We start from the raw sequence: 16,720 nt of genomic DNA, 5'->3' as shown, positions 1-16,720 counted from the left end.
TGAGACTTGTTCATGCAACTTTTTTTCTTAGGAGATTTCAAAATTGATTTAAAAAATTAAATTTTGCTGTGAGAAACTGCCTATGATATACCAGACTTGTTAAATTGTTTTAGATGGTTGCTTCTTCCCCTTCTTTTCTTTTTCTTTACCATAAGGCACTTTCTCCTGCCACTATTATTACTGGGATTCTTAGGAAAGTGAGTTGAAAAGAACATCATGTATATACATATATTACTGGGTACAAATATTTCCTGGCCTCACCTCATTCAGATGTAAAAGCACATCACGCTTTGGAAAAGCTTACATTTTTAAAGAGTCCCAACTGTAAACAAATAATTACATTTTATTCCAAGTAGGGTGAACATTTTTAATAGTTACCTAAATTGCCTGGAGCATGTAAAAATATACATATTTTCTATGATAACTCAAATCTATTTCATATTTATCATCATCATCAAGGGGAGTTATTTATACTTTCCATATAAGTCACTTAAAAGCCACAGCAGTTACAACTCCACGGATCATTTGGCACTTTCAGAATATATGAAATCATGTGCGAACTTTAAAGTTCAAAAGTGTTTAAAACTGTTTTATTAATGTACCATAGATATTTACAAGATCTTAATAATATACATTTTTTTTCTTTCCAAACAAGTCTGTATTAATGATGTATTTTGTGATAGGGGCTGGAGAGCCTATTTACAGAGTGATTTGCTTTCAAAAAACTCTCAAAGATTTATGGTTTTATTCATCGTATAAGTGGCTGAATTGCAAAACAGTAAAAAATGATGACAATTGACAGGAAACAGACGCTAGGTTCTAAGACTGGAACTCCTCTGGAACTCAAGCCTGCAAAATATAAAAATAAAATGAAACATCTTGAGAAAAAAATACAATTGCTTGTTAGATTAATTTTCAAGACCTAAAATGCATACTATCATTTGTCTTCTAATAACATGTTTTAGTATACTACTTTTGTTTATATTATATACAAGGAAGTGTCTTTAGTCCTCTATCCTATGCTATGTGTTTTAAATGTAAAAATGAAAAAGGAAAATGCTTAAATTGACCAAGTCTGATGGAAGGGCAGATTAGGATTTGCCAACATGTGGTGCCTGATGATTTCACTGAGGCCCAACTTTAAGCAAGTGATTCATCTGAAGCAAAAATAACAAATCTTATTATGTGCTAAATTCAACTGAATGGTGTGACCTGCTTAGAACACTGTATGGAGAGGATCTGAGATTTGGGACTCAGCTCCCTATGCAGGCCATGATTGATTAGTGATGTCTGCAATGGATATGGGAATAGGAGTATAAGTACATGTGTTTCATATTTTCTGTCCCTGCTCCAAGAAGCCTGTGAAAACCCACAGAAACACTTACTGATTTTTGTACCAAGAGAATGAATTATGTACCAACGACACACAGTTGTGTGTTTTCTTTTCTTTTTTTTTTCTTTTTGAGATTCAAATGAGGAAACATGAAACTGTTTGTAATAAGTATGCATGTTGCAAATTTGAGGAATTATTTAAAGAAAGATTGACTCATCACCTCTTGTTCACAACTGAAAATGGAAACACAGACCTTTTATTTTTTCACCCAACATTCAAACAAGAATTGGAAAGCTTCATAGAGCCTAGATTTCAGGCTGCAGCTGTCCAGATTCAAAATCTACAACAGCAATGGTGATTCAACTTACTTGACATTTTTGGAATCCTAATTTCTTCACTGCTGCTTCCATCCCCACCATCACTAACTGTTCTTATTTCAATCAAGTAGTCTTCTTCAAACGGAACCAGAAGCTCAGCCGATGTATTGTTTGTTTCCAAGATATGTGTTTTACTCTGTCTGTTTTGCCGATACAGAATCTAAATAAAATAGTGAATCGAAGTTAAAAGGACATGTTGCTTTTTTAAGGTCCAGACGCTCTTATGGAACACTCTACAATGTATCATTATAAATGCTGTCCTCCTTGAATGGAAATATCTAGTCTATGCCTTTTCCTTAAATTTAGGCATTAAAACAAAAACAAGAACAAAAACAAAGATTTTGTCTTTGGCCAATGCTTCTGAAATGACAATAGACTTATCTCAATTAAATAGCTTGAGGCTATTACCTTTGGAGCTTGCTGTGAAAAGTCACTGGTTAGTTTGGACCCATTTCAAATACTGGATATATGCATTTGCTAGGAGATGATGTCCATTACCAGTGATAGAAATAATTTTCTGTGGGTATTTGGCTATACTCTTGTTAGATTCCTTTTATATTGTTAAGGCTTACATGCCACTGCAGCCTAAGTTCTAGAAATTCTATTTGAGTATATTCGTAGATTTCATTCTCATCTACCTTACTACTCACACACACCATCATCTTATGGCAAGGGGGAGTCGCTTGAAGAAAAACTTTATTCTTGTTGTACCATGATACATTAGTGTCCACAGCATATAAAAATTTTCAGTGAAGAATTTGAAAGAGGCAATGTTAAGCATTTTTCAAATAAGTTTTAAAGATTCCTGTATTTTCATATGTATAAATTTGTTTCTTATTTGGTTGTGACATTCTTGGTTCCTTAGTAATTTAATTGATATTATTAAGGGAGAAAAAAAATACTCACCTTGTAGCCCAACACTTCAGACTCATTTTCCATGTTTTTTACATGTTCCCAGTTCAGGCATAATTTAGAGTTTGTCAGCTTCCAGGCAATGTTAGCTGGTGGTTGGCTTGGTGCTTTAAAGAGATAATCAAAGATCCAAATGAATATTAATTAGCTCGTGGTTACTGTATGGCCCATCAACATGAAAAGGGAAAATAAGTCCTGGATGATTATCATAGCAGAAGCACAACTTTTTTTCAGTGTCATTTGAAATATCATACTAATTCTAATCAGAATAAGCAAATTCATTTAAATTCTGGTCATTTGGGAATGTGTTTGTGACAAACTTATGAATTAATAATGGCTTGTTACATGCCCAGTATTAATGTATTAATCATTGCTTTTGAATTGGTTTACTTTACCAATATATAACTAGATGGAGGGCTCTGTTATCTAGTGTTCCATGTGGTCATCAATCAAAGAGCATGTCAAGCAAACTCAGGCTACAAACCCTTTATACATATCAACACAAAGGTTACTTCCTAGCAGTCTTTTCCATTTTAATCTTGCATTAGTTAGGACTCTGACTTTAAGTAACACAACAAACTCAAGATACTATAAGCAAAACAGTAAGAGATTATGAAGGATACAGGGGAATCTCTTAGAACTCATGGCAAAATGCAAAAGAGCTTTAAGAGGGACAAAACAAAAATGTCAAAAAGCCAAGAAGTTCTTTCTGCTTCCCACAGTTGTGTCTGATGCATGGTCATCTTACTGTAGATGCTACAGATCTCTTTGTCATTCTCAGCGTATGCAGCAGAAATCGTGACTGTTCTCCATATCTGACATTTGAAATCTACTCTGTTCAGAAATAGTCCATGCTAGAAGCCCCAGGAAAAAACGAGGATTGATTGCCCTTGGCCATGTCTATTGCACTCTAATCAATTGTAGCTAAATACTAAGAAAAATGCATGTCATTGAATATAGAGCTGTTCGGAAACCCAGAAAAGAGAAAATAATTACAAACTGGGGGATCATCCCAAAAGGTGTTTACTCTAAATCCAAAATGCAGTTTTTAGTTCCCAGAAATTAAGGTTGTCTAGGAGAAAGGTGGTAAGTAGTAAGAGAAGATGGTCTTCGAATCAGCCTTCTAACGGCAATAATGGATCTAGTCCAACTGTAGAATTTTACATACAAGAAAACTAGAGTCCAGGTTGGTGGTCCAGTTATCCAAAAGCAAGCAGTTAAAGAGTGGCTGAGTCACATCAGAATCCCATTCTCTTGATTTCTAAGCCAGTGTTCCTCCATGACAACATGCTGCTTTTCAAAGATTTGAGTCCACATGATTATTTTTGAGATTTAGGAAACTAGAGAGATTAAAAATAATTTAGCTGGAAAGCAGAGGCAAAGATAAAACTACCCAGCAAGATGTTTTTGGCATCTTATTTGAATTTGTGAGGCTGAATGAGCATAATATTTAACTCATTATAACACTGATGGAAATGATTTCTTTCGGAGCTTTGACTCAACTACTATTTAATCCCTTATAAATTACTGGATGAGTCTTGCTCGGAGTGTCTGAAATTTTATTACCATATATTACCATTGCTGTAAACCCACAGGAACATTACTCTTGTCCACCTAGTTACTGACACCTCAATTGAGACACGGCTGAGAAATGTTTCCCCTCTGCTTCCAATAGGGCTCAGTTCCTACTTTACAATGGATTTGTCACACTGAATTATAATTATTCTTGATTGTGCGTTTAACTTTATTGACGGCATGCACCTTGTTCAACTCTGTATTCTCAACCACTGGCACAGTGGTTGGCACATAGAAGACATACAGTCATATATGTTGAATAAATGACTACAATAAGATAGCTAAAGAAAAACCACTCAGAGTCCTGAGTGATTGTCTCAGGTTATATTGATTATGTACTGGGATGTGGTCAGATCCATAGGTGACACAAAGTGGCCAATCCATTCATTATTCTTTTCTATAATCAAGGTCAATTGCCATGGACAAACCTCAAGCAATTCATATGATTTATAAGATAGGCCAAATGGATTAAACTTTCCCTAGTACATTTCTTGACTATATATACCCAATCATAATTAAAGGCCTAAGAGTTTTGCACTTAGTAAGCACTCAATGCATGTTTGCCAATATGTTTTATTCCTGAAGGACTAGATAGCAACAATAATAGTTTTGTAACTATTCTCCCTCAACTATCCCAGGGTGCCTTTTCTAATATTTTTTCTCAGTTATAAAAGCGATCATATAAAAATTCTCAGAAGATACCATAGTTTTAATATCTAGTATGCTCTTGTGGCACATTTCTTTTATCTCTGTTCTTTAAAATGAAGCACTAACATTAACAGCATCATATAATCAATACAGGGAGAATATAAATTTGCTCCTTTGATGTCATTGGCAGTGATGGACTCTGAAGTTTTCATCTATTTTTGTGTCTATTTTGTAGTTCATTCAGAGGAAAAGTACTGTTTTTAACACTACAAATCCACTGGTGAAGCTCCAGGCTGGGAAACAGAACTGACCCTTCTATCAACTATGTTTACAAGGAGTTTACAACTATGGTAATGACACCAAAATGGTCGCATTTGTTTATCTACCCGAGCATAAGTAAAGTGTTCAATGGACATAAAGTGACAAAAGTTCTACCAGGAATGAATTCTTGGTGTGAATGGCCAATGGCATAGATAAATTCTTTGCTATCTTGCTATCTTGGAGGTGGAAAGAGCTGGCCTTTAAAGTCAGAGAGATGTGAATCTGTATCCAGTCTCTTCCAAGAGGCCTTGGTTTTTCCATCTTCAGAATGAGTCAAAAATCTCCTAGTTTTTAAGAGTTTTAGCTTATATGCCATAAAATATGAAATGTTCAGCACTTGGTTAGTGTTACATGCTAAAAAGCTCAGTAAATGCTAATTCTCTTTCCTGAGAGTAACAGCTCTCCACTCAGATCTTATGACATAATTAATTTTTTCAATTGTGTTCAAAGTGTTTTTTAATAATAATGTAATTCCAAAGTTTGCAAATGACCCACTTCTTAAATATAATTAGAGTAAATTTAACATTCTCCCTTAATAATATTTCTCTTATTTGGGTTCTTTGGATGGTTTTTTAAAGACAGATGGGGGTGCCTGGGTGGCTGAGTTAGTTCGAGTTTGACTCTTGATTTCGGCTCAGGTCATGATCTCACAGCTCATGAGTTTGAGTCCCATGTCAGGCTCCGGACTGGCAGAGTGAAGCCCGCTTGGTATCCTCTCTCTCCCTCTCATACTTTCTCTCTCTCAAAATGAATAAATACAGCTTAAAAATTTTAAGAAAATCTCTTATAAAAAAAAAGACAGATAAAGTGGTAGAGTTTTAGCTATTCATAGTCAATCATCTTTCTTATCTTTGTCCATGAAGATGACTTCAATGCCAATGCCTTTTGTCTAGTATTTAAATAAATTTTCTGCAAGTATCTTTAGAAAGTTGCTTGATATGAACACTATTAACAGTTCTGGTTTCATGTGCTTAATGTACATAGTTAAACTGGATTTCAAATATCTATGATGACATTGAGATTTCCATTACCTTGAAAATCTAAAACGTTGTCACATGGATATCTGTACCAAGTTGGTCAATGGTAAACTCAACAAAACAAGCACTTTTCTAATTTTTAAAAGCGTTCTATGCAGTTTTCAGAGACGAAATCATTTTCTATTAATCAAATGACGGAGTGACATTAAACTAGCCGTCTACAGCTCTAATGCTTTCCTTGTGATCAATTTTTCTGTAGATGGCATTTATATTCAACTGTAGTTCACACTGTGAACTCAATTCAAAAACAACTTCTTATGTTACACTTCTAAGTAACAGCATGGGGTTGACATTTGGGCAAAAGAGAAAGAACATAAGTGCAAGATGAAATAAAAGCTTAATGCTTCCTTTATGTCTAAATATGGATTGATTGCAAATTTACAGCAAGAAAAATCCAGTACAGAGTACTAGTCAGTCAACGACAGGGGCCAAATTGAACCAAAACTTGCAAACACTTTGTGTTGCTGGGTCTGAATATTTCTTTCTATATACGCAGTTGTTTTTTTTTTTTTTCTTTTCTTCTTGGAATTGAGGCAAATTTTTTTCTTCCTTTGATTGTAATCTAAATTCCATTTAAGCGATATCTGTGTGGCTCACAATATATTTTCAATGCCCCTCAGTTTTCTTTTAGAAATAGATAATTTTTCACTAAGCTATGATTCTTGTTATATCACTGATATTTACTTAAAAAAAAAAAACCAAAAAGGCATCATTATCACCAGTAACAATAATAACAAAGACTTCAGAAGCTTTGCATAAGCTGTTCTTTCTGTTTGGAGATCCCTTTGTCCACTACCTCTTTTTTTTTTTATTTTTCATGCCGTATCAAAATATATACCCTTCACTACAAAGCTCCTCCTTTTTATGTATATCTCAGCCTCTTATTTTCTTTGTAGTATTTTTCACAATTTATGATTCTTTATTTTTTTTTTTTTGCTTTGTTTTCTTTCAGGTTGCCTCTCCACTAAAAGAGAAATTGCCTGAAGGCAGAGATTTTGGCTGTTTTAATCTCCGTCAGCCACCTCACCCTATGCATAGCTCATGTGAAGCACTATTTTTCTTGAGTGATTGACTGATTCATCATGCTTCCAAAAAAAGGCTCTGTCTTCTCTTTAGCTTGCCCAATCAGAATAGGCAGAGATTTTGGTAAATGTGAGCTTTGCTTTCTGAGAATTTACAATGGATGATCAAGTATCAGACTGAAAATCTAGACAGTGACAGTATGAATGTGTGATGGATGCAGAATTTTTGCTGTCACCACTCTTCTGAGGTAATCTTGATGTCATCTCAAGGACATGGAAAATCAAAGTTAGATCCAGGGATAGCATTTGGAATCAGAGCAATCTTCAATGTTTCATTAAAGGCATTCCACATCTTCACTTTGGTTGTCCTTTCATGACCCTTGAAGACAATTTCTGCAACGATTTATAAAGAGAAAGAAAGTAGAAAGTGCTTTCCTCTTTTAAGAAATGCAAAGAAAGTGAAATCACCACTGCAGAAGAAGTACAATAATGTGTTATGATGCACTGAGCTTGTGCTGTATGGCGGCCTCTGGGGCACCTTGGTGTACATAGTATCCTTTAGTTCTCAGAGAAACCTCTGGAGGAAGCCTCATCTGTTTTTCCAATGAAAAAATGGGTTCTGAGTCATCAGGGAATTAGACCTTTCACACAGGTAGTGCATGGCGGAACTGAGACTCACAGACAACCTTCTTTCACTCAGGAGTCCCTTTCTCTTTCCAACACTATCTCACAATGAGCCAAAGTGGTGGAACACCCAGAAAAATTGCAAATACATTAAAGGGGAAAATAGGGGAAACTTACAATTTGGTAGGAAAGATATTTCACCGTTGACAGGCACGGCAGGGGCACGCCACAAGGAGAGAATACATGAAGTAAGGTAAGTGAATGTTAAGCTGTGGAAGATCAATAATTCTCATACTACCATGGCTAGCTAGCAAGATAAGTATAGAAAAGGACTTTGGGACAGATGGTGAAAGATCCTCTTGGCCTTTGTCCTGTGGAATAGAGGAGACAATGAAATTCTGGAAGAATAGGGCACGATTCCATTTTAGGAAGAGAAATCCAAAGACCATTTGAGGTTTAGACTGAAGATTTGAGAGTTTGGAAAGAGAGAGACTATGTAGATGGTTAAAGATGAAGATTACAAATTAGCACAGTGTTCATGGGATGAAGAGATTCGGAGAATCCATCCATGTTCATTGTGTCTCTCAGTCTAATAGATGCCAAAACAACCTGACTAGGCATTTCTTTTCATATCTAAGGATTAAAATACGAAATTCTTTGATTTGTTATAATAATTAAGTGAGATAATGTATGTGGAAAATTAACACAGGGCTTAGGATATATACATGCTCAGTATTTTATAGCTGTGGTCAACATAATAAGGCCCTTTCCCTGAAACATTTCCATATCCTCATCCCTGGAATTTGTGGGCTTAGTATTTTTTTTTTAATTTTTTTGTGTTTATTTCTTTTTGAGAGACAGAAAGAGATAGAACATGAGTGGGAGAGGGGCAGAGAGAGAGGGAGACACAGAATCCCAAGCAGGCTCCAAGCTGTCAGCACAGAGCTTGACGTGGGACTCGAACTCCCAAACCACGAGATCGTGACCTGAGCCAAAGTTGGAGGCTTAACTGACTGAGCCACCCAGGCGCCCCAAGGGATTCGTATTTTTAAGTTTCCCTCTTCTGTCTGGATTAAATCAAATAGAAACCCTTTTAATTCCTAATTTTTAAATGTGTATTTGTTTTCAGGTGAGAAAGAGAGACAGCATGAACAGGGGAGGGGCAGAGAGAGAGGGGGACAGAGGATCTCAGACAAGCTCTGTACTGACAGCAGCGAGCCCGACGCGGGTCTAGAACTCATCAACACTGCAAGATCAGCACCTGAGGTGAAGTTGGATGCTCAACCAACTGAGCCACCCAGGTTCCCTCTAATTTTTTTTTTTTTTTTTAATGGAAAAGAGGACTGTGCCGGGTATGATTAAATTAAGGATATTTAGATGGGAAGCAATCCTGGATTCTCCAGGTGGGTGAAGTACAATCCTTAAGAGGGAAGGACAGAGGTAGGAGGGCAGAGTCAGAGGAAATACAATGACAGAAGCAGAGGGTGAGAGTCACAGGGAGATTTAAAGATAAGGAGCTGCTGGGTTTCAACATAGAGGAAAGGGTCACGGCTAAGGAGTGCAGGTAGTCTCTAGAAGCCAGGAAACACAAAGAAACACATGTTCTTCTAGAGACTCCAAAAGGAGCAGAGCTGACACCAACACCTTGATTTCCAACCGATGAAAATCATTTCTGGCTTCTGACCTCTAGAAAGGTATGAAAATAAATTTGTATTTCTTTGTACCACTAAGTTGTGGAAATCTGAACAGTAACAATAGGAATCAGAAAAAATTTCTATTCTATTTTCATGATGACAATGATATAGAATGTTACAGAATAAAATTAGAGGTTTACTTGGTATTCAAATATAACTCAAATATAATGAGTTAGAGACCTGTAGAACTTCTTATTCTCAAGTCCTTTTGGCTGGGACACTGAAGGATACAGACTGGTGAAAGCCAAAATTAAGAAATATTTGAACAAAATTGCCCTAAAGAAATTAGGAGTTATAAGCGTTTTCATTTGTTTGATTTAATCAGGAAAGAATATGAATGCTTAAAAATAATAAACTGCATTTTAAATTTCATGAATCTCCTCTCAATTTTCTCTCAGCAGATACATTCTAACATTACATCTTGGTGAAATCATTCCTTGTTAATCAAACTGTTTTCAAAGGATATGTCCACTCTTTGACAACGATGAGCGCGTGTGAACACTCAGAGAAGCCACCTATGATCATCTTGGCATTTAATCCAAATTTCAGTTAAGGCCACTTGAAGTATCAAGTACTTGAAGAGGTCAACTGAACAAACATGGGGTCACCATGTCAAAGACGAGTTTTATGCTTAAACACATAGAGTAAGTTAGCACAAACTAATGCATGGTTGATTTAAGTTATACAGATGATCAAACTAGCAAATTCAGGTTGCAGAAAAGGAAGTTATTTTGAAAGCTTCTTAAAGTAGTTTATTGTTCAGGTCCCAGTCCACCCTAAACTGGTCAATATGAGTACAGATAATATGAGCTGACTTAAGCGTTGCCTCAATTACCACACTATCATGTCTGTCCGTCAATCACGATACAAATCTGTGAGGTTTTTTAAATACTATCTTTACACATTTCAAATCACCCTTGATAGTGCCTGAGATAGGAACTGAATTACACAAAGGGGTTTCTGTGAGTTTGGCATCTCTGAATACCTGGACAATCTTAAAACCACTGGAAATTTCCATCCAGATTTGAAGATTAGCTGAAAAAGGTTAGACTCCAGAAGGACTCCAGAAGCAAATCATTCATACCCATATATGGCAATGGCTTCATTGATTTGGTCAGCATGGGATAAAACGGGAAGAGAAAGAGAATTACATTTCTAGTTAATCAGTTCTTGAGGACTGCTCATGACCCAGTCTCTTTCAAACTGGGTAGATTGGAAGAGAGCTGGTTTAAGAATTATTGGCCCCACTCTCCCCTTGAAATGGACTGATCCTCAGAGGCTGTTTGCTATCTGTCTGTTTCTCCCTAGCAGTTTCACAGCACCTTGTATTTTTCAAGGTGCTCCTATAATCAGCACTTCATTTATGCCTCACCAATGATTTGGGAAAAGAGTGAAGGTAGAGAGAATTTCCACTTAGCAGATAAGAAAATTAAAGCAACAAAATGGAATGCCTTGTCCTGTTTCAGGTCATGAATCAGTGATGTATCCAGAATTAGAACCCAGGTCTTTGGCTACTTGCCTGGTGATGTGGACATAAATGCATCATGTATTCTATAGTCAAAGGTTTAATAACTGAGATGATGTCTAAGTTCTTTTTGGATAGGACAAATATATGTTTACGGGAAAAAAAACTTTATATCACTTGATTTTCAAACTGACTTCAACCACCTGTTCTTTTTCAATACACAGAAAAGAATACTGCATTTAACAGCAAGCTATCCTTTTCCTATGTATCCATATCTATAGTCTTCTTCAAAATTCAACAACTATATTTGAACTATATAAGGTTTTAACTGTTTCTCAAAATTCAGCAACTATATTTGAATCCTCTTTTTTATTGGGATTCAGAGACCAAAGAATGTGTTTTTAAAAGCCCGTGAACACAAATAATTTATGTTCATGTGCAACAGGTAAGGAATACACAAGAATTATACAGTCATAAAAAGGACATATGGCAGCTGCTCCTAAATCATATTTGATCACTGTGCCTCATAATATAGAATACTTGTGTAATACCAGGCTCACTCATAGAACATAATGCAACAACGATCAACTACTCATCCTTTATTCAGTAGGCCTTGCCTATGTGAAAGACAGCTGGCTGACTATTAAGGGAGTTAAAAAGAAGCAGAAGAGTTCATTCTTAAATCTGAGGGACTTCTAAGTATACTGCAGTGATAAGTTATTCTAGAAAGAAAGAGCTAGACATCTGGCAGTGCTAGGGCCAACATCAGAGTACAGTCTAATTCTCAAATGATAAACAAGACAAAATAGAAACAAATGAAAAACAATTTACCAAGCACGTACTAATGTATGTACTAGATATATTCTTTATGTCTTTCACTCTTGAAGAAAGCCTTGTGAGGAAATAGGTACTATTATTCTCACATTTTCCAGGTGAGGATATTGGGACTCTGCAAGATTAAATAACCACTCAATAATCCAAGAATGAGAGGTCAGTTTTTTTTTTTTGTTTTTTGTTTGTTTTTTAATGTTTATTCATTTTTTGAGAGAGAGAGACAGAGCGTAGGAGGGGGAGGGACATAAAGAGAGGGAGACACAGAATCTGAAGCAGGCTCCAGGCTCTGAGCTATCTCCAACTGGTGAGCCATGAGATCATGATCTGAGCCAAAGTTGCATGCTGAACTGCCTGAGACCCGAGGCACCCCAAGAGGTCAGGTTTTGAACTGAGGTTGGGAGAGGGCATCAGAGCCTATGCTTTTAAACATTACACTCTCCTATCTTGCATCTATATACTCAGAATATTTTCTCTTTTGGAATTCCAAAAAATCAAAATGGTTTCCTTTGATTGTTACCAGAAAATTTCAACAATTATCCTTATTTAAGGGACAAACTAACAAACAAAGCAATAAGTAAAATGAGAAGATGGGAGGAATGAAATAGAGAATGAGCAAAGGAACATGTTTCTATTTATAGATGAATCTTGGTCCCTGCAGTGGGATGCATACTTACGAGACTTTTTGGTGGTAACGTTGACTGGGGGGCTTGAGGGCCCTGCCCCTGCAGTGTTGTAAGCTCTCACGGAAGCAAAGTAGATGGTATTAGCTTTCAGCCCTGTGATGTTTTTGGTTGTGACATTCCCACTGACTCTAATTTTCCCAATCATGGATTCTTTGGAGTCATCTGTCCAGTATAATACCTGATCATTAAAAACAAAGAACAAACAATTCATTGTTTGCCAGCAAGTATCAACCATGGTAGGTTATGGGAAGGGAGGAGCATAGGAGCACAAATAGAAGAATATTTTCTAATTACAATGGTTATACAACAACAATAAAATAATCAAAGTCTAAGATTTATAGGGAAGAAATTAAAAAATAAAAATTCACAATGGAAATCAGTGAATCTAGAGTTTTTTTAGGTTGCCAAAATAAAATATTGCATGAGCTATCTAAAGGTTATTGACTGTAACAAAGGGTATATATAATCACTTGGACCAAAGCAAGATTCATACCATCAACAAAGGACTTCAGTTACATTTGGTTCTTGATATTTCCTCCAGAGTTCTTTGAGTGACAGGTTAATTAATAATTCAACTTATATCAGGCTCTTCCTATACATTAGTACTGATTTATGCACATTGAAAAAGACAAAAGAGAATAAAGCTTGGTGCCTGCCTTTGAGTCCCTTATAATCTAGTTGAGAGGCTAGTATATATAGGCAAACAAAATGCAGAGGATACATTCCAAGTAAGTGATATTGGGAAAAAATGCTCTAGGAATTTGAAGAATTCCAAAATCAGGGAGTGATCAGAGAAGAGTTAGAGGAAGAAACTAGAAATGAGCTTTCATAAATAAATAGGATTCAGATAAGAGGTAAGGCATTCCTGGATTAGAGTCTGTTTGGACTAGAAACCGCATTAAAAACAAAAGCAAAACAAAAACAGTGTAAGGAGCAACTAAAGAGGTATAGAATTATACTTTTATTGTAACTCCAAAATAAAATAAATGTGTTATCCATTTGGGGAATCACTGAATTTGCAAGCTAAAGAATAAAAAGTAATTAAGAAGTCTCATTGTTTAACTTTGTGAGAATTAAGGCCCATAAATATGATTTACCTCATTCTATACAGACTATAAAGGACAGATTAATGAAAATCTAGGATTTTTTTTCTTATCATTTAACTGCCTTTTCCAAGATGACTACATCTATTCAAGTCCTGCTCCAATTCAAAGACAGCTTTCTCAATAAAATTCTTCTATGATTCAAGATCATTGAGGATTAGATACTTATTATTCCCCAAGAAACAAATATGATGGTGATTTGAATGTATAAATGAGATAATCATCTGGTCACCTTACAAATGGCTACCATTTGTTAATTTGCTTGCTTAAGATCACCTAGAAAGATCTCTTCTGCTCACTCCACAGCTATAGACATATAACCTAAGAACTAGGTTAGTAGCATAGGGCTACTGAACAAGAATTGTATGGTTAGCTGGCATATTCATAAGTGGAAGTGAAATTAATATGGATTACCTCATAGCCCAGCACTCTTCCAGTGTTTCTATTCCAGGCAATAGCATTCCATGAAACCTCCATTTCCGAAGCAGAAAAACTCTGGACAGAAGTTCCTCTTGGAGCCAGCTGAGGTTCTATCATTCAAAAAAAAGACACAATCATCTTCAGTAGAATGGTTCATGGAAAATGAATGCAACATATGCATACATTCCCAAGTATGACCATTCCAGGGCTGACCACAACTTACCATCTTCCCCGGAGTAGACAATGGACATGGTACTCAGAGATCCTTCTCCTTCATTATTATATACACCCACTTTGACTTCAAAGGGAGAGAGGGGGGTGATACTTTCATTTCTGTAAACAAATCTTGATGATTCTACAGATGGTACTCTTTCCTTGGTCCAGGTTGTTGAGCCAACTGGCCGCAACATGATGATGTATCCAAATTCCTCTCCATTCTGTAGTTCTTCTGGAATTGACTTGGGCAGAAGTGATCAATCACTGAGTATTTACAAAAATATTTTATGGAGCTACTATAATTTATATTGATTAATTGGCGTTTCTTTTGTGTAGAAAAACATGGATATTAACCTTGTTTAATGAAACATTGAAAAAATAATAATACTTTTATTTGGAACGCCAATTAGGAAAGTGATCCCAATTAAAGATATTCAGATAAATAAATGAAAAATTTAATGGAAATGTAAAACAGGTTTTACATGTTTATATCTCTTTCCATGATTATTTGTTAAGTTGAAATAATGAAATGTTATAAAAATCGTTCAGAAGATTGTAAGATTGTATAAGTTAAAACATAATTTGGATATGAATTTTTAAACTCAGCACAAAATTAACTTATTAACTATTTCAATGCTAGCTATATTTTCCTTTCATAAAATTTTCAACAAATTCTTATAAGATACATGCAATTATTATATAATAATATTTGCTTTAAAACTTATAGAGCATCACTCAAACACAAAAGCATAAAAGACCTTCCAGTATTTTTAAAACATACATCTTCATTAGTAGTAACATCAGGGTGTACTCTTCCTGACATTTTTAAAAACAAAACAAAACAAAAAAATTTGCTTATTCTCACAGAGACCAAATCCTGTAAGACTCACTTAAAATGTAAACTTATTAAAATTACAAAACAAAAATAGATATTAGTTCCCCAGAACTCTACAGATATTACACTATAAATAATCACGTAAAATAAACACACAAAAATGAATTTATGCTTGAATTTAGACATATATTCCATCTGTTTACAAGAAGTTTGTATTTTAAAATCTATGAAAATGTAGGTTTTTTTTTTAAAGAAAAATGTCTTCCTTGTCTTTTCTTTTTGAAATATTTTGATACGTTATTAAAGGCATACGTGATAGGACATTAATGCTCCAGTCCCGCATAGCTACAAGTCTTTTTAGGAGGTTTTCCTTGCCCATACATATCCATTCATTGTATCAAATTATCCCAAGACCTGGACCACATCTAATTACCCAGCAATGGGCACCAGAATCAATGGTGCCATTTTAATCACTATGAGGTCCCGGGTGCCAAATCTTTGTGTTCCGTAGTGACTGATGGACCCCATCAATTCCTCTCCCCTACAGATTTTGATTATGAAACATAGGTGGGGCCAATACCTGATAAACTTAGAGTAGGCAATAAATAGAAAATATACAATGAATATAGTAGGAATAATGAAGCAATAGAAGTTAGGAGGCAATGGCAGCTATAAATCACATAGAGAAGAGACAGAATGTAGCAGTTAGCAAAATAGGAAGTTGTAAGTAAAGGAAACGGGAAGAAGTGAGCACAAGCCATGAGGGACCATTGGAGCTGGATCACCAGAGTAGCCGGCAGCAGACTAGAGCTACTGTGCTCTGAACAGTGATGAACGACGTTCCACTTCTTCATTTGACCTGCCTGCTTGGTTAGTGAGACTTTTTTCCATCTTCATTACCTCCCGTGTAGCTTTAAAAGAAATCCCCATTAACTGAGACGACCTGAGCTGGGCTCTGTTTCTTGCCATGTGGAACAGTCTAACAAATACAGAAAGTGAAAAGAGGAAGAAAAATACAGGTACAAACACCTGGGGAAGGAAATGTTTCCTTGCATTAGCACTTTTCACAGGGAGATCAGAATTAAAACAGTTAATTTTTTGTGGAATGGAAGAGATTTATGAGACCTTAAGCTACTTGCCAAAGGATTTGATTTGTTTCTGATGCTACTCTGGTCTCAGATTTAATCAGGATGTTTAGCTCATCTGAGAAAGTTAGTGATTTTAGTTTTTGTTAGTCAAGACAATTTGTGTTTCTCATGATGTTCCCTCAAGAAAGATCTGAGTCTAACATACATAGTTTAGAAGGATGCCGTGGGGGCGGTGGGGAGGAGATACAAGATACTTGTAAAGGGTCTTCATTTCATTCTTCCCATATGGGCAGGGGAAAAAGAGCTATTTAAGACGGTCAGGACAAAGCTTCCTTCTTTAAGGAAAGCAAGTGGTCAGTAGAATGAAGAAATTCAGAAATTCTTCTGGTAGTAAAATCTATTAACGTTGTTAAAGGCTAAGAACGGAATATGTATTTACAACATTTTTTTTAAATGTGTTTATTTATTTTTGACAGAGAGAGGGAGACAGAGTGCGAGTGGGGCAGGGGCAGAAAGAGAGGGAGATACAGAAT

The 16,720-nt window shown here is 35.8% G+C and overlaps 1 protein-coding gene across 1 annotated transcript in view; it reads right to left on the bottom strand.

Annotated features, from left to right (window-relative positions):
* Positions 1 to 323: 323 nt before the first annotated feature.
* Positions 324 to 16,720, bottom strand: part of LOC109254640 (contactin-6) — a 282,077-nt gene continuing 265,680 nt past the window's right edge. The window contains 7 exon segments of the mRNA XM_053897189.1: positions 324 to 787; positions 789 to 849; positions 1,702 to 1,870; positions 2,617 to 2,729; positions 12,517 to 12,703; positions 14,043 to 14,158; positions 14,272 to 14,506. Coding sequence (XP_053753164.1) covers positions 745 to 787; positions 789 to 849; positions 1,702 to 1,870; positions 2,617 to 2,729; positions 12,517 to 12,703; positions 14,043 to 14,158; positions 14,272 to 14,506 — 924 coding nt within the window. The 3' untranslated portion in view covers positions 324 to 744.

This window comes from Panthera pardus, unplaced genomic scaffold, assembly GCF_024362965.1.
Source record: "Panthera pardus isolate Hobbes unplaced genomic scaffold, ASM2436296v1 HiC_scaffold_8, whole genome shotgun sequence".
Taxonomy (NCBI): Eukaryota; Metazoa; Chordata; class Mammalia; order Carnivora; family Felidae; genus Panthera; species Panthera pardus.
The sequence above is the reverse complement of the archived record's forward strand: the minus strand, read 5'-3'. Positions and strand labels throughout refer to the sequence as shown.